This window comes from Montipora capricornis, chromosome 10 (genome assembly GCF_036669925.1).
Source record: "Montipora capricornis isolate CH-2021 chromosome 10, ASM3666992v2, whole genome shotgun sequence".
In the NCBI taxonomy this organism is placed as follows: Eukaryota; Metazoa; Cnidaria; class Anthozoa; order Scleractinia; family Acroporidae; genus Montipora; species Montipora capricornis.
The window spans coordinates 4,885,487-4,910,486 of NC_090892.1; the positions used below are offsets into that span (position 1 = coordinate 4,885,487).

At 41.6% G+C, this 25,000-nt stretch overlaps 1 protein-coding gene across 4 annotated transcripts in view; it reads left to right on the top strand.

Moving 5' to 3' along the window:
- Positions 1 to 25,000, top strand: part of LOC138021651 (lipoxygenase homology domain-containing protein 1-like) — a 64,622-nt gene that overhangs the window by 36,464 nt on the left and 3,158 nt on the right. For all 4 annotated transcript variants that reach the window (XM_068868588.1, XM_068868589.1, XM_068868585.1 and 1 more), the window contains 25 exons: positions 381 to 564; positions 1,343 to 1,533; positions 2,370 to 2,526; positions 3,648 to 3,671; positions 5,176 to 5,366; positions 6,298 to 6,451; positions 6,974 to 7,012; positions 7,152 to 7,324; positions 8,370 to 8,562; positions 10,039 to 10,232; positions 10,450 to 10,618; positions 12,749 to 12,799; positions 13,187 to 13,207; positions 13,720 to 13,907; positions 14,284 to 14,440; positions 14,972 to 14,995; positions 15,650 to 15,779; positions 16,584 to 16,704; positions 19,056 to 19,124; positions 19,219 to 19,266; positions 20,033 to 20,308; positions 21,111 to 21,455; positions 21,850 to 22,000; positions 24,149 to 24,287; positions 24,826 to 24,922. In XM_068868588.1, the coding sequence (XP_068724689.1) occupies positions 381 to 564; positions 1,343 to 1,533; positions 2,370 to 2,526; positions 3,648 to 3,671; positions 5,176 to 5,366; positions 6,298 to 6,451; positions 6,974 to 7,012; positions 7,152 to 7,324; positions 8,370 to 8,562; positions 10,039 to 10,232; positions 10,450 to 10,618; positions 12,749 to 12,799; positions 13,187 to 13,207; positions 13,720 to 13,907; positions 14,284 to 14,440; positions 14,972 to 14,995; positions 15,650 to 15,779; positions 16,584 to 16,704; positions 19,056 to 19,124; positions 19,219 to 19,266; positions 20,033 to 20,308; positions 21,111 to 21,455; positions 21,850 to 22,000; positions 24,149 to 24,287; positions 24,826 to 24,922 (3,486 nt within the window). The remainder of the gene's footprint in view (positions 1 to 380; positions 565 to 1,342; positions 1,534 to 2,369; positions 2,527 to 3,647; positions 3,672 to 5,175; positions 5,367 to 6,297; positions 6,452 to 6,973; positions 7,013 to 7,151; positions 7,325 to 8,369; positions 8,563 to 10,038; positions 10,233 to 10,449; positions 10,619 to 12,748; positions 12,800 to 13,186; positions 13,208 to 13,719; positions 13,908 to 14,283; positions 14,441 to 14,971; positions 14,996 to 15,649; positions 15,780 to 16,583; positions 16,705 to 19,055; positions 19,125 to 19,218; positions 19,267 to 20,032; positions 20,309 to 21,110; positions 21,456 to 21,849; positions 22,001 to 24,148; positions 24,288 to 24,825; positions 24,923 to 25,000) is intronic.

The following is a 25,000-nucleotide window of genomic DNA, read 5'->3' on the forward strand; positions in this document are numbered from 1 at the left end:
CCGCTAACCACTGGACCACACTGCCCTCCGTACAAGTAATATAGGTTGCAAATTTAAAAAAATCCATGATCAAAGAGTGTTTTAATCACGGTACCTTGGCGACTCCTCTGACCTGGTTTCCACGTTCTCCTTTTCAAGTTTGTATTTTGTATGTAGAATAAACTGCTGGAATTGCGCAGAACCTGTGTATAATATATCTCTCAATAAAAAAGAAGTGCAATTTCCATCACGTACATAGGGCTCTTTGTGGCGACAGTCACATTACGTTGTCCTCTTGTAGTTTGAATTTTACTCTACTATCTGCCCCATTTCTCCACTGAATGAAGGAAGCTTTCCTCTTACCAATGTAACGTGTTTCCTCCCTCCCCTCCCTTATGTAGATCACTGATGTCAAGGTTGGTCAGGATTTACTGGACGTCCCCAGTAAGGGCCTATACGTAAAGGAAGTGGTTGTGACGGCGTCTCGCGGGGATGGGGTCGTATTTCCTGTGAATTGTTGGACTGGGGAAGAGGAAAAACTGACCGTGGAAGATGTGCCGCCGACTGGGGCCGAGGGACCTCTTGGTGAGTTCACTTGATTAAAGAACCTAAGATTCCTTAACAAACAAAACTAGCTGGTTCAGTTGTAAGAGGAGTGAACTACCTTTAGCCTCAAACTCCTTGTGGACCAACACCATGGCTGTTCAAACAAGCGAGGGAAAAGTGCTGCCTTCGTAGTTTCTTTTGTAAATGGTCAGACTTTCTGTCCTTAGACCCCGCGTCCACAAGTATCAAGATATTTTCGTGAATGGAGACTTTTTTCTCCATATTTGCCTCCCCTCCACACGAATACGGCGTTTTCGGTCACCGAAAACGAAGGGTTTTGAAAACGCTCTCCAGACTAGATTTTTGAGAACGGAGCGGGTTTGTCGTATTCGTGTGGATGGGTGGAAACAGAGGTTTTCGAAGACGATGACATCAGAGGCTCGTGATAACACGGTGAGCGCACGTGCACGCATGCTCTATAGGAGGAGGTTAGCATTTTGGAATCGTTTTCGCGTTTTCTTGTGGACGAGCAAATACGATTCGAAAACGTTACGCGTGGACGTAGATTTTTTCATATACGGAGAACAAAATATCCGCTTTCGAAAATAACCAGATACGTGTGGAAGGGGCGTTTAAATCGTAAATCCGGAGTCAAGACAACTGTTGTCTTGGGACGCGAAAGAACCCGCACACTCGGTTTCCAAAGCGTAGGGGAAATTGGTCTCTATCAGTGCCATACCGTGCTGATCATATCCACAAAAATTACACTGTATAAATACTTTGCTAGAATCAAAATCACAGATATTATTTCTTACAGATACCACGTACCAAGTTACCTTCAAAACTGGAGACAGACCAAATGGGGGCACCTCAGCCAAAGTTCTGTTTGAATTGTTTGGAGATCAAGGCAAGACAGAGCCGATTCAGCTCAGCGAGGATCGGACTTTGCGGCTTTTTGAACGAGGCAACAGTGACAAGTTTAAGGTCGACACACGGGATGTTGGAAAGGTTTGTTTGATGCCTTCTTACACACGTCCCAATTTGTCTTCATTCGCAGTTCTTTCAAGCACGAAAACTCTGCTCACTCCTCGAAGGTTAGGTTAGTAGTGCGGGGTTTAAGCAACGAAAACGATTTCGGTAATACCAGCAAACAATTAACAAATAGATTTCATGTTGCCGTGCGTCTGTTCGGTAAAAGATCACAGATGACGTCGAAATGTGGTAAGAACAAAAAAGTGGCACACGAGGCGATAGCCGCGTGTGTCACTGATGTACGTTTTTGGGACGCGGACGGCAACCGGAAGCGAGCTGTTTTGCCTTTTAACTTGTCTTCACACAACCACTGACATTAACATTGCCAAGTATCTTTTCTCCATCAGAGGTGATAAGTATAAAAATGTGGGAGACATTAATGTCCTGGAAGGCGAATTGTTCTCTTCCGGTTGCCGTCCGCGTCTCAAAAACGCGCGTGCTTAAGTTCCCTTTTACTGAACAGACGCATGGCAACACGGAATCTATTTGTTTTATATAGTAAAGAATTAAACTTTATTCGCATGAAAGCTGATGGTGACCTCAACCGTGCGTCTGTCCTCTAATAGATCATATGCAAGAACCGATCAAAATGCGAGAATAACTTGGGTTATTATATATTAAAATAATCGTATTGCAAGTGCGCTTCCAATTTCTGAAGACCCTGACCGTTAAGTTAATAGTTCCTCCCCTCAGCGGCACAACGCAACGTAGCTCATCCAAGACTGCTTACTGTCCCAGTTGACAGATAAGCAAAGGTCCTTTCATTGTGAGAGTCATTATTACCCGGTTTAATTTTGCTCATATTGTTGTAGATTGAAAAGCTTCGCGTGGGCCACGACAATTCTGGCCGTGATCCAGACTGGTACTTGGAGGAAGTGACCATCGATGTTCCTGACAAAGGAGAACAATACATCTTTCCATGTCATCGATGGCTTCTCGGAAGTCAGAGGGATGTTGATTTATTTCCTGGTGAGTTTATACCTCATTATTTTGCGTAATTCAGTGCTCCTGTTGGTACATCATTTGTCGGAAATCTGTGGTGACTCAACAAAAACCACGAACTGCTTGTTTACTTTGCGGTGGATCTTATCAACAGATTGCCAAACAGGAAAGAGTAGTTAAAGTGTATATGACAGACTTTTCTTTATTTACTCAATCGAAACATCGTGGTTTTCGGAGATAAAAACAATGTAAGAAATTCCATGCCGGTTTTCCTTCCGTTTCCTTTGGCCATTTAACAATTCGAATTTTCTTTTCCGGTGGGGTGCTAAACCGCGCTAGTAAGGAGACTGGGAATAGCAGAACTGTGACGTAAATACCTGTGCGAAATTTTTCCAGGGAACAAATTTTCCTATTTTTAGATTCAAAAGGTGCTGAAACTGCTTCTGAGATGCGTTTTATTTGGTTAGGGTTAGACAAAAGAACGAAATTTCTATTCCTAAAATTCCCTTCGTTCCTGTATTGACGTCACTGGCCTGCTATTCTCAGTCTCCTTGCTAGCACGGTTTTGTACCCCACCGGGTTTTTCCTAGTATCTCCGAGTAATCATCGATAAAAAGATACCTTTCTTCATCCATCACTAGAATTAAAGAAAACCTCATTTATACTAGTACCATGTAGCTTTCTTCGTTGGTTAGCCATGAGAATTTGGTACTCTATCAAGACCACACCTCTTAAGCTGATAATAATCGCGGTCATAAAGACCTGTCTGACTGACTCTTCATTCAAATTGTGAGGAGAGTTTTCATGCTTATCACTACTGATAGTCATAGCGCGGGTTTGATAGCTTCTAGCTTGTCGGGCCGTTTGCAGAAAGAGACAATTTAACAGAAAAACCAATTGCTTTTTAAAATGCGTAGGGGAGTTCAAGTTTTGACCCACCCAAAAAAAGAACAGGTATTGGTCATCGGTTTTTAAACTCAGGGCATGCGCATGCAAATCCGACGTCGAAGCCGGTTTGCTATTTTCACCAATCCCATAATACTGTTAATTTTGGGAGGTTATTTACATGAAAACTCTAAGCTAGTTAATCAGATCGTACTATTTGAATCGAGATTTGAAGTTCCTTTTCTTTCTTTTTTTTTTTTCAGCTGAAACAAAGGATTTTTCGCACGGTAAACGCAATTTACTTAAAAGTTATGGATTTGGATTTCGAAACTGCCGGGCCTTCGTTGGAGTGAATAGCTCGGACGAAGAGCTAACGCTCAAAACGTCAGTTACACATTTTTCTTGCGGTATCCACCGGATGAATTACTATCCAGTGGATAAGTCAAAGTCAAAGCGAAACCAATTGCGCTATCCAGTTGATAGTGATTTATCCGCTGGATAGCGCTATCCACCTTTTGAACAACTTGGGCCTGATTTTTTTTAGGCTTCTCTACGCAATTGATAAAATTGCTTTCATGACAGCGAGGATCAAAGCTTCCCTTCATTTGATTTCCGCATTTCAATATATGATTCATTTCATGTACCATTTCGTTCGTTGTTAATTAGTATATAAACACCTTTAGCCTGCGTAGCAGCCGTTTTTCTTTTCCAGGCGGAGATCGAACAAGCGAGCGATAAAGCGGGCGAGCGTCTGGGGTGAGCAAAAATTAGGGAGAAGTGGGGATGGGGTGAGCGAAAAGGGGGAGGGGTTGGGTCGGAAAGCCTCACCCCCTCCCCCTACTCCTTAGTTTTCGCAATCTCTCGCAGTTTGCGTTTGGCAAAGGAAAGGAAAGGGCTGCTACGCAGGCTAAAACAGCTTCAGGCGGCTGGTATGTCGACTAATAATCGAGAGCTTTAGATTCTTGGACAAGAACGACAACGAGTACGAAATTTTCTCATAGAACAACAGTGATCGCGTGCAAAGCAGCGTCATTTTGGCGGGAAAAACGTGATACCGTCGTCATTTTAGTACGAGGGTTTGCAATAATGTCGTCGTGTCAAAACAAGTCAACAACATGGTAGCAATTTTGGCAATTTTCGATCCGCAAAAAGGCCCAGGCCCAGGTAGTATAGGCTGCTCAGTTATTCTTATTGCTGGCAGCAATAAGAATAACTGAGCAACCTATACTACTAACAAAGAGTAAGATTAACCGTACGGGTTATAGATTTTCTAAGTATTTTCGCTAAAAACTGCCAGTCTAAACTCGTTCTCGTTCTCGCCCTCGTCCTAGAATCTAAAGGTCCCTAATGTCTGCGGCTGAGAGGTTGTCCGAAAAATGAATATTTGGTTGATTCGAGGGCAAATATAAAATTTTGAGGACAATCTCTCAGCCAAGGAGTTTGTTTTGTTTTTTCTTTCATGTAAAATAATGAAGATAAAAAGTTGAAACTCTGCCGCTGGCTTTTTCCCGCTTTCCTTGTTTCTTTTCGACGGAAATAATCGGAGCACAAATATCAACGGAAGGAGGGTTGTTGCGTGATATCCGTCCTGTGATTTTACACCACATGACCTAGGGTAGCCAATAAAATCGCGAAATTTAATGCGCGGGTTACAATTGAGCTGTTTTTTTTCCTGTTAGTAAAAAATGGGACCCTGATATAGCCTGCGAACGCAGACGTATTTCCGGCGCTCGTTTCTCTCCCCCGAAAAATAGCTGGCTAACCCTGATATGGCCTCTTTTGCGTTGGCAGAACTTGATTATCGCATCACGTTGAAGACAGGCGATGAAAAGGATGCTGGTACAGATGCCAATGTTTATCTTCAAATGTTTGGTGAAAAAGGAAAAACTCAAACCTTCGCACTGCGAGAAGAAGGAGACAAGAGAAGGTTTGAAAAAGGACGGATGGACAAGTTCCTCATTCGCACACTGGACATAGGAATGGTAAACCAATTGCTTTGGTTTTTTTTTTACGAGACTTTGTTGTTGTGAAGTATAGGGCATGTAATGACCTGAGTCGATAAGGTAAATTATTTAGCGCCAGTAAATTCAAGAGCATTCGCTTGATTGGGTCAATAACTGGCAGAATAGAGCAACACGGAGTTGTGTTTCCCGAGCAAAGCGTCGTCTAAGCACAAATTGGAGGACAGTTTGCTTTCAGTCATTTTTGTGATGATTACGTTTATGCAGAACTGGAGTTTTTCCGCAGCTTGTTTTGCTAGTGGTGATCGGTGTCGTTTATTCGGAATCCAGCGAAATCCGCGTTTGATTCCTGCCTCTTCTAAATTTATGATTCGTTTACAAGTGGATGATACGTTATGTAAGTTGGAGTAAAAGGGAGCGGGCAGTTAAGTGCTAGCCCTTCGAGCGTTAGACCGGGTTAAGAATAATCCGATGAATACGGGTCTGATAATCAATTTTATCCGGATTTAATGATAACCCGCTTAATCTGTTTCTGAATTGATTTTCCCAGTCTCCTTTGCTATACCGGATGCAAAAATGGCGGCTAGTAAATTATTGTTTTACATTTGTTTTAATTATACTTTTTCGCTTCTTTGGCATGTGTAAAATTGAAACGATTTTTTTAGCTTTAAAACGAAGTTAGTAAGGCTAATTTGCGCGTGCATTCAGTCTAAAGTAGTGTTGGAACTAACTTTATAAGAAAAAGGTTTAAAGGTAGTCGGTCTTGAGATGATGTGAAATAAACTTAATTCAGAGACTTTTTTGTTTTAAACAGCCGGTCTCTTATTGACAACCCTTTCGATTTTTCCATGAACAGTTTGACCTTTGGTTAACATGGTTTTTTCTCCCTTAATTTTCGTGAAACAACGGTTTTACATTCGGTGTTTTTATTTTATATTTTATTTATTTCCAGCTGAACTCAGTTCGTATTTCCCGCGATAACAGTGGTACAAGGCCTGGCTGGTTATTGGACAGACTCACCATTGATGTGGATGAAAAGGATGAACATTATGTTTTCTATTGTAATCGATGGATAAGAGACTCGGATACTGCAGAATTTACACCAGGTAATTACCAACGAGCTTGTCGAACGAACACGCGAAGCTGGCGCAGCGGCAGAACATGAAAGCGCGCGAGCCCGTTCTGGAGACAGAAATTTTCGCGATCTAACTTTAGTTTGTATGTATTGTATACTCGATTTGAGGCAATCGCAGTCCAAAACTATTTTAATAGCCACTGAAAAAAAAGTGATTTTCGGCTTGCTGTAAGAACAAAACAGTTCCTTGTTGGCACTTTTAACGGTAGGTTTACTAGCTTTTGTTGATTTTGTGGCCTAAATCTGGCAACGCGATGTAACCCGTCTTAAAGTTCCCATTTTATTGTGGTTGATGAAGTGCGGCTGACCCGAACGAAATATTCCACCTTTTAAACTTTTTATTGCGCTATGAGTTCAAAAAAGTACTTTACTAGCTTTGAAAGTGCGATTCCAGATTAGAAAGAGAAGATATTTTCGATTGTATCGTGGAGATTTTTAGAGAGTGAATTAAACCAAGTGATATATGTTTTTGTTCCCTCTTTGTCCCTTTCAGAACAAGGCACATTGCATGGACAAGAGGGCATGTATACAGGTACCAAATGAATTTTTGGACACGCTGATATAAATGAATGATTACTGCTAGAGAGAAGACACGTTGCATGCATGAGAATAAATAAAATGACGCAGTTTCTTGTTTTAAGGTTTCTTCTTTCTCGCTCATAACATTTTAGTGGCTGTCAAAGTTGGAGACGTTCTAGATCCCGATGTAAACCCGTTTTATCAGATCATCGGGCGAAAGGGAGAAACGAGTAAAATCCGTCTGCGCGAAGGCTACTCCAGATCTCATGTCTTCACCAAGGGAAATACCTACAAAGTATCTGTCAAAAGCCCCGACATGGGAGAGGTAAGGACGGTAAAACGTAGCAGTTTCGTTGACTTAAGTTTTACCTCGAGAACTTTCTTGATACAACCGGGAAAACTGATTTCATTTGCGAGTCAGACACGTTTAAAATGGTCACTTTAAAGATTACTCGTCTAAAAAAAAAACAGTAGCCGTTGACAGCCGCAGGATGAAACTAAATTTCTTTGGCAGACTTGAAATGACAAGAAACAACTCCTAGATGTTTTCGACGGAATTTTGAAAACGCTGGGCTGCCCGCCTCATGCTGAAGAATTGGCGAGAACAATTTCGGCTGGTCCTTTTGTTCTTGATTCTAGTTTTTTTTAAAACTTGTCAGATAACCAATTTCTACATTCTACAAAGTTTAAATTTAGTGTTTTTTAACCTAAAATCGTGATACCCACTGACTCTCGTCCTTCCTTTCCTTCCCCAAGGACAACACATTTTTGGTTCATTCCAAGAACAGTAAATAATATACTCATTTAATGGAGAAGGCTTAGTCCCGGGCAAACGGCTTTAAACATCCGTTCGATTTTTGTTGAACGATGTTGACGACTGGGGTGGCAAAACGGATTCAACTACACTCAACATTCGCGATAGCAAAGGAAATGTTAAGTGGTTGTTGAAGCAAAGTTTAAACTCATTTAACATCGATTGAACTTCGATTCAACTTCGATTCAACTTCGACTCAACTTCGACTCAACATCGATTCAACTTCGATTCAAGACGTTTTCCCGGGCCACTAAAATCAACTTAAGAGAGGTTAAACTCATGTGAAATGTTGTTTTTTATGAGATGGGAAAGTCCGGGAGTACCCTAGAATTCCCGGAGAAAAAAAACCCTATCGGAGCGAAGTAGAGAATCGAAGAACTCAATTCGAATGAGACACAAGTTCAGAAATCGATCCCGACACATTTGTCAAACGTTGCCCTTGCTTCCCACCGGATTTTTTTAGGGTGGAGGTTGTCAAAGTTGCATTGCGATATTGATCGACTCTCATCTCTCTAGTTTTGACGTTATTATTTGTTTTCTCTGCATTATTTTCCAGATTATTAAGCTTCGGATAGGGGATGATGGCTGTGGGCGTGGTCGGACCATATTTGTCGAAGAAGTCACAGTGACAAACAAACAAGGAGACTCAGTGGTGTTCCCATGTCGCTGCTGGCTCGGGAAGGATGAGGCCAATGGAGCCATTGTCAGAGAACTTATCCCCGGAGAACCAGTTCCTGCTGAACTAGAGGGTAGAAACCACATCTCTGACGAGCCATGATTCTGACAAACGATTTTCAAGAATCCAGAACTTTCGATTAAATCCCGATTTTTGTGCCCAAGTCGGGCGTTCTTTTAATTAATCATTATGTTAGCAAACGGGTGTGCCACTATTCACGAGGCAGTGCGCCCTTGTGGTTAGGGCGCTTGCCTTGGGGGCCGTTCATCCCGGGTTCAAGACGCGTTCTGACCACTCGTTGAATTTGATCCTGGTTGTCCCTGGTTCAACTTCTCGGCTGCACTTGTAAACAGCCGACTAGCTTGCTTCCGGCCAGTTGGGATTCTTAGCAGTTGTTGTTGAATGTTCTGTTCTGTCGTAGTGTGTTTCGTTGGCCCTGGAAAGACCCTATGGGGAGTGGTCAATTTAGCATGTATTGTATTATCTTGTATTATTGCATGTCTTTTTTGGGTTGATTTATCACCAAAACTGACACATGTGCGACTTTTAAATTTCCAGCGAATACTGTAAACGTGCTGTTGTTAACGACCACAAATCAAGTGACCGCGTAAAACTTGATCCATTTCGGAAACGAAAACTTTCGCTTACCCACTTCAATTTATTTCCATGGAGCATTGCTGCATACCATTACAACCCCGACGTGTCCAAAAGTAGTTTTGGGGAATTAAGCTCGATTTTTGTCCAAACACTTTTTTCGTAGCGGTCAAAAACATGCATGGCCACAGATAAAATGAAAGAATAAGCTGATGAAAACTGGTCTCGTGTATCGATGTATTTCAAGCTTCAACATCTTTCTCCGGGGCATACCCCGAGCATCTGACCCTTTATCATGCCCGGAAAAAAAAATTCAAACATGCAGCCTTCAGTTCATATCACGGGTCTTGATGCGTCTTTCTAGCAAAATAAGAGAGAAATAGGATGCCAAGGATTGAAGGAGGAATTATTTGATTTGTCCATGAATATTTGAGGAAAAGCTGTCGCAAAAGCTGAAGTCTGTCTTCTATCTCGGACTTTAAAGCATCTGATAGCTGCAATTGTCGTTGGTCCTTTTTTTTTTTGGAAATTGCCTCATGGATGCGGATAACTGATCACTTCAAATGCCCTCAGCTTGTGTTTACCGGAGAGTTTAAAACTTGGGACGTTTACTTCAAGAGGGATACTAGGAGCTTTTGTAATCCCAAACTACTTTTCTTCTGTTTGTCTGTGTCTCTCACGGTAAAACTGAAACGTTAAAGCTACTTTGTTAGGGCCGTAAATTGTTGTTGCGTAGCTTGATTAGATTCCTGAAAACTTACGTGGCCTAATCACAAAGGACACGTACGTACACTTAAACAAGTCGATAATAATGCGAAGTTAATACGTCATGCAGTACATGCTGCGCGGGAAAACATTTGAAAGCAAACCAGTTAGTTTTTTAAAGTCAAACAACCTCCAAGGCGAACAATGTGTTCCAGAAACATCAGGAAAAAATTTTTTTTTTTTCCCCCAGACATTTCGTACCAAATGACAATCAAAACGGGGGACAAAGCGAATGCGGGAACTGATGCTAATGTGTACTTCTCGATGCACGGAGACAAAGGAGAAACTCCGCGAATCGGCTTGCAAGACGAAACTCAGACGTTCAGGCGATTTGAAAGATCAAGAGCTGATAAGTTTGTGGTGCAAACTGCGGATGTTGGCAAGGTAACGCAATCTTCTTAGCTCTGCGTAGGTGTGACGTTTGGAATAATAACGTATAGTAGCCAAAGTTTGTGTTGTACGCATCGAAATGCTTGCAAGCGATTCAAGCAAATACTTGGAAAATGATTTCGATATCTTCTTGAAGTTATTTTGATGAAGTATTCTTTTCCTTGAACTTAAATAATGTGCCCTGAAATCTGCTCTTTTTTTGCATCTTAAGCTCAAGAAACTCGTTATCGGACATGATAATGCAGGCCAGGACCCTTCGTGGTTCTTAGATGAAGTTGATGTTGACATTCCCGTCCGAGATGAACATTATAAATTCAGGCTCGGTGACTGGATCGGGGGCTCACAACCTGGTCAGAGGAAAGAAGTTGTTCTATTTCCAGGTAATTAGCCAATATCAAAAATGCCATAATACTCTTTGTTTGTCCTTCCAAAATTTTACAGCAGCATTGTTTTCAGTTTCTCTCGGGACCATAGTAAGTCCCTGCTGCAAAATTTCTTGGAGGGACAAACAAAGAGTATTGTGGTATTTTTGATTAATAAAAAATGAAGCGCGTAGGAGCGCAGACCCCTCCCTCCTCAATCGTACTATGAAATTTAGCCTTTCCCGCTATTAGTCCCCGACTAGATGGTTCAGTGTTTGGAAGCTAAACCTTTTACGTATAATTTTCTTAACTTGAAACAAGTATTTTTTTAAATGTGATTCTTTGGAGCAGGGAGGGCGTTGTGGTGCGTACTTTCGCCTCCTACCAATGTGGCCCGGGTTCGATTCCCAGACTTGGCGTCACATGTGGGTCGAGTGTGTTGCTTCTCTACTCTGCACCGAGCTGAGATTTTCCCCCGAGGACTCTGGTTTTCTTCTCTCCTCAAAAACCAACCCACGGTTTTATGAGTTGGCTTGATTTCTTTACAGCGGTGTTTCCAATTAGTGTCCAAGCGCTAAACACAGTTGGGGGCACTTAAATAGGCCACTTCGGAAAATACCATGCTACTCTTTGTTTGTCCCCCCAAATTTTGCATAAGCATGGTTTTTGTTTTCTCTTGGGACCATTGTAAGTCCCTAGAGAACCTGGAAACAATGCTTATGCAAAATTTGGGGGGACAAACAAAAAGTATTATGGTATTTTCCGAAGTGGCCTATTGACCATTTTCGAATTCTCACGGCTGGACTGGATCTAGCATGAAATGGAGGCTAATGCAGGCAAATTAATTTGTGTGAAAAGATTTGCCTGCATTAGCCTCCATTTCATGCTAGATCCAGTCCAGCCGTGGGAATTCGAAAATGGTCTGTTAAACAACTTTCATAAATGTTAAGTCCTAAGTTTCTACCCCATCACGGCCTGCTCCCGTCTGACCTTGTAGCTCATTCGGTAGAGCAGCGGTGATCTAACCCGAAAGTCGTGGGTTCAATTCCCGCCTTGGTCAGTTTTTTTCTATCCTTGTGTGGGTCCATTTCCATCAGTAGGGCTAACGCTCACGTGGTTCATATGGGGTAGAAACTTAGCACTTCACATTACACTCTAATCAGTAAGTCTGTTCAAATATAAGTGTTACACGGCCAACGTTTGTAAAAACGTAATCCTTCCTTGTACTTGTACACTTTCACAAATGGCGACCACCCCTACCTTCTTTTGTATTTATTTTAATTAGACCTACTGGCCTCATTTTGAAACAAATATTCTGTTGAAATTTGCTCGTTGTACCGAGGCTAGATAACAACTATTCACCGAAGTGGAGGGGCGAGGTACATATCCACCATTAGCCACCGACACTGAGGTTAATACTTGTTTCAGTATATACTAAAACAGTGACATAATATAGCACAAAAAGATGATTTTAACTCATTATTCCTCCAACGATTACAATATTTTCGGGCGCAAATCCCACGCCAGTTGCTCGGAAGTGAACAGCAAAGAATATCCGGAGTTTGAGATGTCAATCACAGCGGGCTTTGAACGCTATCCACTGTTTTACAGCGGTTTTCAGTTGTGTGTCGAAAGTAATTAGCGAATTGCTTTGGCTTATGATTACTTCACTCAGTGATCGGTTCAAAGTTCTCAAGCCACTTTTTCAACCAATCAGACGTGAAACCAAACCCAATCGTGGCTCGCGCGTGCCCATTTTCCCGCCCTTCGTGTCGGCTACGTGTAATGACTTGGAGTTTTGATTGGTTTACTGGATTGTCTCCGTCCTTTTTGATTCGGCAAAGTAATTACTTTGATTTTGGTTTTACGACACTCGATTGAAACTCGCTCTAGTATATACTAAAAAGGCTTATTAGCCTTAAAACACAATAATGATTTTATTTAGCCGCCATTATATGTAAGAGGTCTATAATAAAGTTCATTATTTATTCAAAAGATTGAAAAAATCATAAAAAACCCAAATGTTTTCGAAAAGAGGTCTGCATTTACTGCATGGTTTAAATCTTTTAAGTAATTCACGATGGGAACAGTTTCGCTTTATAACAATGAATTTGCTTTTTATCAAGGTAATTTTTCCTCCCTCTTTAGTTGATGACATCGAAGGGATTGTACCATCCATTGATATCGAGGACCTACAGCGTAAGTTTTGTACTGTAGAGACTGATTTGTCCTTCACCAATTTAAGGGGGCACTTTTCAATTCACTTCTTTCAAAACGAGTCCAAGTTTTCAGAAGAAAGCTGTCGCAATTGCGCTTTTCTTAGAAAATGAGGTAAATTGATTTGGCAAATTGACTTATCTTTTCATAAGTTACCTCTCGCTCTAATTTTGCTGCGTATAAGTGAAGTTTGATGTTTTGCCGAGAGTTCAAGCAAGAAATAGCGAGAAATTGAAACACAACATTAGTTTTATGTCGATTTCAGTTTTGTTCCAAAAATTTCAGCTGGCTTATTTTGTTCATTGAGATACATTTTCTGGACGTTTTTAGCACTAATAGATAGTTTTTGTCGTATTTCTTGTTTTTTAGAGAGCGGAGCTGCTCCAAGTGGTAAGTGAAAACTTTCTTTTTTTTGTTGTGAAACTACCTCCGCATCATCGTCATATCATCGTATCTTTATCTACCCTCGAATTTTAGAGTAGCTTGGTGTAGCTAGTATCTCCGAGCATTAACAATCCCAACCATGACACACCACAGCGGACAGAACACAACACCGGGAACTCCATGCCCTCCTCTTTGCGAATCATTGTGTGGTGTGTGGGTTATGAACATTGAAGGGTTGTGAGACGGTGCCTCCGGTTTATCGTCCTTATCCGAGAAGACTAGAGAGTCTAACTATTTGTAGATGACATTATGTCCTCAGTTATTTTAAGATCCTTAGTGTTGGGTCCGGCAGGAATCGAACTCACGGCCTCGTGCAAGGCAGCCCGGTGCTTAACAAACTGAGCCGCCGGTACGCGGTATATCAGTTTTTAGCTGTATTAACCAAGTATTTTTGACAGTTGGGAAAACGAGTTAACCTTTTTTGTTTTTTTCTGTTTTTTCCTCGTTGTCCTCCCTAGACTCGGATTATGACGTCGAATTCAAGACGTCAGCGGATGAGAATGCGGGCACTGACGCAAATGTATTTTTCCAACTGATCGGCGAGGATGGAGAAAGCCAAGAAATTTTTCTTAAGAACACAGAACAAGGCTACTTTCATCGAGGGCAGCTCGACAGGTTCAGAGTACAAGCCAAGGATGTTGGAAGAGTAAGGAACTGAGTTATTTAAGAGACTTTTTCATCCTGACGTTGACCAGATTTCAAAATCAAAATGTCCCAATTTTTTTTCCTTGAGGAAGGGGGGAGGGGGTGGTCAAGACAGTAACACTAACCGCAGCCCGAAACGCTGCTATCACTACCAGTTCTTGCAATTTTGTTTATCTTCCGCTTTCTCATTAAGAAAGGAAAGGAGTGTGTATTATTCGTGACGTTTAACTCGATGACTCCACTTTCATTTTTTCGCGCTCTTCAATTGCAGTCCAGTCTTTATTGGTGGTTATAGATACATTTAAACACACACAAAGCAAGGGGGTGTTCATTTCATTTAACACACGCAAGTTTCTGGTTCTTTTTTCCGTTTCTAGTTGACAAAATTGCGTGTGGGGCATGATAATTCCGGTTCTTATTCCAAATGGCTGTTGGACGAAGTTGTGGTATTTTCACGAGCGCGAGGCGAGCGCTACGTGTTCAAATGCGGTCGCTGGATCGGTGGATCAAACAACGGCGTCGAGCTTCCTTTAGGTGAGGTGTTGAACTTAAGGACGTGGTGAGTTGTGTTTTCGCCCCGAAGAGCGAACGAGGCTTAACACTTTCCCTTCCTAGGAGCTCCCATTGTCAAGTAAATCGTGTGGCGTTAGACACAGTAAAATCTTTTTAGTGTAACGTAATGATTTTTCCTGGCTCCAGTTTTTCATAGCATGGATAGCGATATCCACAAGTGATGGTTCAATTGGTTTTGTTAGGACATATCTGCTAGATGGCTTAGCGCCATCCGCCTTTAGAGCCTGCAATAGTTAGAAAAAACCTCTGGATTAAGGTGGTCTATAATCATTTAGAGTCGGGTGTGGGAGTTGCATAGATTACATTCAATTTTTTAATTTAGTTACAACAGCTAGAAGCGAGCACTCAATCTTCTGATCTTGAGTACCTTTCTTTTAAGTGTAAGTTCGCCAAGTAATCTGACAGTGGAAGCTTAAAGAAGTCTTAAAGGTATTGTTATTTTAAAGATAAATGGTCTTTAAACGTTTTAAACGTATATTTTTGTCTTTTCAGATTCCTGGAACCATGGGCAACTCGGTAGGGAAACTTTTTTGACAAACAAATATTAAATCACTGCAAAAAAAAAAAAATGTGGAGCTGATATTTCTACCTTGAACGCCGGAAAATAGTGAAAGTAAAAAGTTGGGTTGTTTTGCCGGCTAAGCTTCGGCCTTATTGCATATTATATTTGTGACCTCTTTTAATTCTGTAACTCATTAGATATTGATCTTTATTTTCATACATTCGAATGAAATTCAACCTGTCTTCGCTTCTGTCATTCTGAGCATGTCTGGGTAAACGTATTCATCTCGCGCGCCGTCATTCTCGTCACCAGAGCCTTGGATCGACCCAAGGCTCTGGGGAAACTCTGTGCCCGAGAACATGCGCCGTAGGGTTCTCACCGCCCAAAATTGGCTATTTGAACCTTACAGCGCCTGCTCACTCCTCGTGCTAACATGAATGCACCAATTAGAGACGCTTTTGATTGTTCTTCACCAAAACCAATGAGAAGACACTTTGTTTCAGGGTTCCCCAGAGCTCTTCTCTCCCTCCGTCAAGAGAATAGCTCTGGGGTCGAGATTGGCGCGCCGTTTACTTCAAGATATTCGTATTAGTGTTTGCAGGGGAAAAGTAAGAGCAATAAAACTGCATCTATTTCCGCTCAGTTTTTTTAATTTCCTTTTGTTTCAGTCGGTCAGGAGCCTGATATTCCAGATTTAATTGAGTTCATGCAATCTGGAGACGATATCAAGGTGATCAACGCGGCGGGTTATCTACAGCACTTGTGTTACAGCAAAGAAAATGTAAAGGATAAAGTCAGGTGAACAGAACCCTGTTTCATTTCCTCTTTACTCTCCCCTCCTCCCACCGGCTCAGCTGCTTACTCCAGGGGTCCCATGATTTATGAGTCCAATGGTCAATGAGTCATGAGTCATGAGTCAATGAGACTCACAGTCAATGTAGTAATAATTTATTGATTAAGCTTAAGCCCTCGTTTCATTGATTACGCCTAAGCACTCTCTGAAATTTTAGCGTTCATTTTATGGGTTAGGGTGACTCGTTGATTCATTGATTCATTGACTCATAAATACTTGATACTCCTCCAGGCAAGAGTCAAACAATTGAAAGATGTCATCATCCAAACAAATCTGTATAAATGTACGTTCCTGTGTCGTATGCCCGTTGCGCAGTAGTTGATTTTCTTTTTAAAGGCTGTGAGGCTCCAATCCCTCAAACCTGTCGATGAAGAGAAATATTTTCCTTCCTTTGTCGCCTAATCTTTAATCTTTTTGAATCTACTCCTACCCCAGTCCCCAGTCATCCTAAAATGACTGGATGAAACGCCACCGAGGCATCTTGTTTGTTCTAGTCCCACATTTCTGCGATCGCTGGAATTGTGACAACAAAATAAAACCCACCAACCACCCCTCTCCCCTTCCCCTCCCCTTCCCCTCCCCAAGAAAGGACGCTCGGTTTGTTGACATTTGAATAGTATGTCCTGTTCCAAATGGCCAATTTTTGCTTACAGTACCTTGAGCTTCTTTTTCGGCGACTTTTCCTTTTCACAGTTTTTCTTTGTCTTTGATTGGCTTATCTTGTGTTCGGGGAACCTTTCTTTTTTCAGAGAGCTCGGGGGCATCCGAGTAATAGTACGACTACTGAGGCATCCTGAGTGGCGTGTTAGATATGCGGCTGTTTGTCTCCTTAGAAATCTGTCATTCAGTTTGAAATACGACGCTAACAGGGTAAGGATATTAACAGCTTGCTTGATATAAGAGAATCTTTGCTGATGTCATTGTTTTACATTTTTGTTCATAACATACGAGTTTGCTCACAGTGAGAAGGCATCATGCTTTTTTCAAATCGATTTCAAAAGGTGAAAGAAATTTTTAAACTTTGTTAAACCTCCACTTTGACCGTGGTTCTTAGATTTGATAATGAGCCAGATATTAGTCATCAAAAACTGATAAATTCGTGGGTGGCAAAGACGCTATGATGAGGTTCCCATATATTCTTTGTAATAATTTCGAATTTTCAAAGCATCATTGCTCACAGATTATCTAGAATATCGCGTTCAAGTTTACTGAGATAGTTCATTGTGCAATGCGCTTTCAATATTTAGTACTTTATTCTTGGCTGACTGATTAATTTATAGTAATCGATAGCCTTGTGCATTTGAGGCAAAAAATGTACACAAAGATTCCCATATTTCATCTATTACTGGGAAAAACTGCTCAGGAGCCTTAGCTTACGTCTGGTTCACTGTTGCAACCGCTGAACCACTTTTGTCTAAACTTCATCAACGATCATCACTGTGCATTCAACCTGCACATAGAAAAAGCAGAGGATAACATTGTTAATGCACTGTCGTTTTGGCTGTATTTGGAGCATCAGTTTAAGGATACTAGGTAGCTTAGACGTTTAAGACATCGACTGCATTGGCAAACCGATTAAATGCGGAAAAACAATTGCTCTGTTAGCGTTGCATTTTCTTGCCGTTCTCTGCTCAACGACAGGAATTTGACAAATCATTGGCAACGGCAAGGCTAGCAAATAATCCGGCATGGAATGTAAATTGACCCTGTCATAGATTTTTGATTGTTCGATCTTGTTCACCTTGTACAATTTGGGCGCAATTTGTTACGAAAGGTTTTGAAGCTGAAATGCACAACAGAAGGTGCGCTGTTTTTTACTCACGCAGTTGTCAGAACTTTTAATTTATTAACTCGCGTTGAAAAAAAAAAAAAGGCATGACAAAGCAATGTACTAAAATGTATTTTCTCCGCGTAGCACGAGCATTTCCCTCGTTAAAGCCATCATTTTGTCGTCGTGGTCGGTAAATGGCCACATATCCTTGGTTTTCACATGAATTCACGGCAGCCACCCGGCTTTTTCTCTGAAAAAAGAAACGCTGGCCATGATGGCGTCCCAGTCTCAGAGAATGTAGCGCTTAAAAAATGCGCGTTGACCATTTTGAGTGAAAACAAAAGTTGGAGATGCGCAATTGTTACACGTCGCGTCTACTGCTATTCATAGCACTTTAATTTGGAGGTTATGAAACAACCACGGGTACGTCAACGGCAACGTCACAAAACAAGAATATCATTGGTTAAAGGAGGGAAAAATGGTCCTGTTAGTACATTTCTTTGAAGCAGGCTCTTCCTTTGAAAATGGCGCGCTGTCGAAATATAGGGGTTTGATTACTAGTAAGCCCCTATAAAGTAAAAGGAAAGTAAAGTAACCATATATTTAACGTCGATAACTCGTAACAGTAATTCAACTGACAAACCTGAGGTCGACGGTGCGCTCATTTTACTCCCCCCGCGCCATCAGTGCTCCGTTTTACAGGTATTTAAAGCTACTTAGCTACACAGAAAGGAAAGAAGTTGAAACAAGGATGCGAGATCCGGGAATCGAACTCAGGACCTCTTGCACCAAGGCCGCGCACTAACTGACTGTGCCATCCTTGCTCCTTAAATACAAAAAAATATTTCGACCATGCGCCATTTCAACGGAAAAGCCTGCTTTCAGGCTAACAAAAAACAACTGGAAATGATCAAAAGTTTAGGTTGTGACTACAATGTGAGCATACAACAGTGAATCGTTCGTACAAATCCCGTTACATGATAATTGGTCCGTTTTGTACAACCTGAGCGAGATGGAATAATCGCAAAATTCTTTTGATAGCGCTGAGTTTATATTCTAAAGTGGCGTTTTTGTCGCCATTGCCGTTTTTCTTGCTTAAACTCCCTAATTTCCTGGATACCAGAAGCACACGACCTTGAAGAGTGTAACTTGCATTTGTTTTCTTTGGAACAAAGCTGGGATTCTAGGACACCAATTTTATGCCCATAAAAATGGACAAAAATAAGGTCGAAGCTGCACGCGCGGGAAAATGCACGAGCATCGTTACTGCATCCAAATGAGGAAATTTTTAAACTCAAAAAACCCCAGCTCTGAGCCAGAGCTAAACGCTTCGAGATCATGAGCTTCTGTGGATAGTTTATCCACGTTTTCATTGCGAAAATCACTTTGCTTTGATCTTTGTTTTTGCGTAAGCTCATAGAGTTGTTAATCTTTCTTCAAATTTCTTTAGATGGCGATAGCTGACTGTGGAGGAATAGAAGTTCTGATTGAAATCTTACAAGAAACAGAAAAAACCGAGGTGAGATCAACCTGAATAATCTTGTCCTCGTTTCTTTTGGTCACGACTGAATGTGTTCATCTTGTGTCAATTGCTTTGTCTTTTTGCTTTTCAGTATAGAGCAGCTATTCTTGGAGTTCTGTGCAACTTGTCTTCAGTTGAGGTGAGAAACGTCTTTCTAGTCTGAAGCCAAGAATTACTCACACGAACACGCACTTTTGGGAGAATAACATATCCTTCTAATTGGTTAACCGGTCATCTCTCCCCTGAACCCGTGAGCAATCCATTTCAATGCGGCGATATCACTTTCAAGTTTTCACCCAATCATAGGCCGCGGGAAAGTGAGACGACAGTACCGCGTTATAGTGGCGTTCCTCTCAGATAAAGCAAAACTATGGAGGATCACAATACAGCAACCGATTCACGTCACTGTTATTCAAGATGGCGGAGCCCAGACAATTTGAAAACATAAACAAGTGATCGTTAAATTCATTCATTTCGGATACAAACACTTTCTTTGAAACTTTTTATTCAAACAAATTTGTGAGTTTAAGTTTGTTTTTGTTCCTTTTTTTGTTATGACAAGCTACGTGAGTAGCCTCTTACCTCTTGAAACGCGCGTCATTTTTTCCTTTCTCCAGTCTGTCCGCGTGCTTTCCTGCTAATTATTTGCTAGTGATCCAAGTCGGTTTACCTAAAAATAAGTACGGTTGCTTGCAGTCTAGAATTTTGACGAAGTTCTGTGGTCGTAGACGGTCGATCAACAAGTATTGGTGTTCGTGTTTAATGCCAAAACTGTTACACAATTCAGGTGTGTGGTCACTTTGTTACCCGTTAGGCACAGTACTTATTTCTATAGGATGAACTGCAACGCCCTTAAAGGGTGTTAAATTTGCCTTGAAGCTGATTTTCATACTTTCGTTTTGCAGTCGCTTCGTCGGAGAATCCTTAATGTATGCTTGCACATCATCGTCACTCTCATTATTATCCCCTATTCTGAGTGGACAGTGGTAGCTGCACGAAACCAGCCACCAGCGAGGGAACAGCCCTGGCCAGCGGTGCTCGTTCACGCTACAAGACTCGTGCGCAACCTGTCCTCAGCTGGTACCATAGCTCGGCAGGAGCTTAGAGACGAGAGGGACTTGGTCGACTGCCTCGTTTGGATAATAAGAATTGGTGTAAAGAATGAGCAGTTTGATAACAAAGTAAGACTGAGTTGTAGTTTTTCTAGAAATATATTTTTCACGATACTCGTTTTAGTTTTGATTAACTATAGAGCATGCACGTGTAAGTGCCAATAACGCAGACGGAAGGAAAAGGGAAGCCGTTTCCATTTTTCTAGCCCTGTTACACCTACTTCAAAAATTTTCTTTTGCAAAAAAGCAAAACCGAGCGGATTCGCTGACTCAAGAATGTAAGGAAAGACAATCGGGATTCCCACTTCAACAGTTGCGTCGATGACCAGAACTTCTTCAGACCAAACCGGCTAACTCAATGTTGTACCCTCTTCAGGAATAAAACGTTTCGTTCCAGTTGTTTCCATATCACTTCAATGTGAATGCTGCCTTGTAATGCAAATACAATACACGAAGAATATTAACCCCATGGAGATTTGAATTGGTTTAAAAATAGACACTTCCCTGACGCTGATGGGGACAAACCTGATACCAAATTCTCACTCTTGGATAATGGACTCTTGTTCACGACTAGTAGGACATTGCTACCATTAAAATACTGGAAAAAAGGGCGAGGGGAAGTTGTACAAGTGAATCATAGTATCTTGTCTATTATCTGCAAGCTCTAAGACGGTATCCTAAGGTTAAAATTGTTTTAAACACGTTCTCTGGTTAAATATTTTTGGAAACAGAGATTTGTCAAGTCGTACAGTTCTGAAAGGGTAAAAGCAAGAGCTTTTTCTTGACGTCAATCTCGCAATCACAATGTTCATTTAAGAATTCTCTCCGGAAGGATAAGACGATAATGTATTAATTTTGGTTTCATCTTTAGTGTCTGGAGCATTCTGTATGTACGCTAAGAAACTTGTCCTACCGGCTTGAAAGTGAGATTGACAGGAGTCGCTATGACGACGCTGACGTAGATGTGGACCCAGCCGCAGTCAAGGAGCAACAAAGCCAGGGATGTTTTGCAGGGTGCGGGGGAAAGAGAAGCAAACGAGTTCCCAACGAGAAAAAGCCTATGGATCGGCCAACGGGTTCCCCACGAGGCACGGAACTCATCTGGCAACCTCAGACGATACAGCAATACTACGCGCTGTTACGAAAATCTAAGAACGTTGAAACCCTTGAGGGCTCGGCTGGTGCATTGCATAACTTGACGGCGTGCTCTTGGAAGGTGAGACTGAACAGCTACATTACCTGTTCTCATTATCCATGACCTCTAAATTGAGTTGAGAAATGTATTTTTTAAAAGCACTCAGCTGTTTTCATCAGGTTTAAAATCGCTATTGCGAACCCCCCCCCCCCCCCTCTCGCTCCCTCCCCTCCCACTCCCTCTCCTGCTCACCCTCCCCATCCCTCTCACCCTCCCCATCCCCCTCACTCTTGTCAACCTGATACAACCCTGTTTACGCGAGTTCTTTTCTTAAAACTCGGAATTAATTTTTGATTGAAGTCGCTATTCAACGACCTAAACGTGCTGATACGAGAGTTTTCCTTCCACACTCGCCAATAAGGTATAATTATAGCGATGTGTAGAAATCGCCTCTCTCCTTATTTTCTTTTTACAGTGGGCAATAAAAATCCGCGGAGATACCAGAAAAGCGCAAGCAATACCGCACATCGTCGAGCTGCTAAAAATTGATTATGACCCAACCATCCGGGCCGCAGCCATCGCTCTTCGTAACTTATGTGTAGATTCGGAGAACAAGAGAACTGTTGGTAAGAGCGCAAATTAAGGCTTCATTACCGACGGTACAGAACTGTTACAATTAAGGCCCGATTCACACGGTACCGGACGAATTTTCTACCGGTTTTCGCTCAGTTCTCATGAAACTGACGAAATGGGTTAAAGTTTAATCTTTGTCAGTCATTAACCATCTGCTCATGCGCAGAACGCTACTTTTACGAAATCCAAAGTGGCGTCAAGAAAGAGAAAACCTGACGATAGTAGCTGAGTTACCACGCATCCATTCAACCACGCCTTTGCCGTGCAAAAATTTAGACGGTCAAGTTGTTCACAGCGCGCCGGTTAAATTTTCGACCGTTTCCAGTTTTTGAACGGCGAGGCGTCTAAATTTTTGTACGTTTAGCGTGGTTCCGTGTGAACGGAACCCCTAAATGCTCGAATTTGCAACCGGTTGAAAATTTTTGTCCGGTACCGTGTGAATCAGCTACTCGCACTCAGACATTGGAAACAACATTGGTTGTCAACGGTTACAAAAATGGACCTTCACTACGACTGCGCATAAATGGCAAGTGGCCAGAGTCCGTGTTCTTGGTGCTGACCAAAAGAAAAGCGGACTCAGGGCACGTAATTAGGGGGCGTTTTTTTTTTGGGGGGGGGGGGGGAATCCAAAAACGGATTTGTGATCTCGGATCAATGGATTCTTCAACGTCAAAAAAATAGGCAAAATCCGCAGAAAGGATTATTTGCCATAACAACGCAAACAAACAAACCCAGAGTTGCATGCAATTTCAAAAAGTTAGAATTGTAGTTTGTTTTCGGGAAAATCTTCAATAAAAATGCCACCAGAAAAAAGAATACCGTCGCGGTCGATTAAAAAAAAATGACGAAAAACGTGCGTGCTAAGGTAGAAATCGATCACAGATGGTATTGCTGCAGTTTACTTTTTTAGCTGTAGGACAGGTGCTAACAATATTATTGCTGTCAAGAAATTTTTGGTGTAATTTCTGGTGTGAACTTTGCATGAAACTTTACTATTTTCCAGCTATTCGTGTCTTCGATTGAACGGTAAAAATGACGCGAGAAAAGCATTTGGGCAAAACTGTCACGTACGGTAGCTCTTGTGTCTCATTTTTGCATGGAAAGTGCATTTTTCAAATCCTTTCCCAAAAAAACGCTGAAGTGGTGAATCTCAAAAATCCGGATTTAGATTTGATCCGAAGTATCCTCCTCGAGTGTGGATACTTCGAATTCATGATCCATTTTTGGATCTCGCCAAAAAAGGCAAAATCCGTTTTCGGATTTTCCCAAAAAAACGCACCCAACGATGCTCACCCGATCTTACTTTTCCATCGCAAATTGTGTCTCTCCAAGTCTATTCATTTGCTACCTCTTTCTAGCAATGAGGTATGTGTAAGTCTTAGGGTGAATTCAGTTATTTATTTTTTGTTAAGTGGGGAGAAGGGGTAGTTATTAAGCGCCCTCTAAAGCGAATAGACTGCGACATAGAGACCTACTCTGAGGAAGATACTGCGAGAAATCGAGACGAATGGAGTCTGTACAAAAAGTCGAAGACAAGCCTGAGGCAGAGTACTTAATTCTACGACAATCGCGTCACGGAACATTACTATCGGTAATAACGTGAGGAAGATGAGGACCTGATTTTATCTCGAACGCGGGAAAGGCGTCGCACATGCGAGCAGGAAGATGCGGCAACAACGACGTGTGATGAAATCGATACTGTCTTCATCGGATACGATGGACGATCTATATATAGTAACGAACACACCTTTGGCTGGTCCCTTTGGCTTCTATTGATACGACATGGAAAGTTGACCGAACTGCTGGCTCATCCTCGGTGTAAAATTCTGTGAAACTCACGGATGACTTAACACAAAGGAAAATTAAAAAGCGGAAAAACATCAAACAATAACCTAACCCAACCACGAGCGAACAAAACAAAGAAAAAGTTTCACAGGTTTTTACACCGAGGTAAACCCCAACTGTTAATGTAAATGGAAGTGTAAATCGAAATCTCAAACCTCAAGAAGCTCACGGAGTCAATGTTAGGCGGATGCATTTGGCATTCCTATCTTGTATTGAAATTCCTGTTGGCACTGACCTCTGCACTTCCACATATTTTCCATTTTTTTTAACATTTTCCCTGATCGTTTCTGTTTTAGGTGAGAAAGGTATGATTAATCTGGCTCAAAGACTACCCACAGGGGAAGAGGAGATGCCAAGACTTGTACAAGATCCGACAGTAGCCTCGCTTCTGTGTACCATCTATCAGCTGACCAATAAAAACGACAAAAACGCTAAGTAAGAGAAGAAATACAGACCACTTTCATAAATGGCGACCACTTTTACCTTTTGTATTTATGTTAATTAGACCTACTGCCCTCATTTTGAAACAAAAATTCTTTGAAATTTGCTCGTCATAGCGAGGCTAGAAGGCTTATTAACATTAAAACAAAAGAAAATTTTATTTGGCTGCCATAATGAAAAGAAGTCTATTTCTGGCAGATCCTCGTCTCTTTTTTTGGTTGTGTTTTGGATTTTGAATAAGCCTTGTTATAGCGGTTTTCAATGAGCCTTGTTTGACTTCACCTCGGCTTTTTTTGTTCTCAAGTGAGTCCAAATATGTACTTTCATGCACCATTTCAAACTAATTTGCACTAATTTTTGCACCAATACTCCCAAATTCCTGCTTTTCAGGCCTCCGATTCGCCATTAGATTGGTTTATTTTGCTTTGCACGGCTCCCTAACTTGTTTAGTTATTTCCGGGATGGGGGGTTGCCCTTGTGTATCTGACTCAGTTGTATCAAGCTGTATCTAACTGTATCTCTACCATATTAGATATCTGCGCAAAACGAAGGGCATTCAAAGGATGGTAAAAATAGCAACAGACCAGGACAAATTATACTCACCCAGAGTGGTTAAAATAGCCAATCAGGTGAGTAAAGCGGCTCTCTGTTCACCAATATGTGGATTCTAAAAGGCGACATGATTTCCATTTGGCCGGTTTACATGC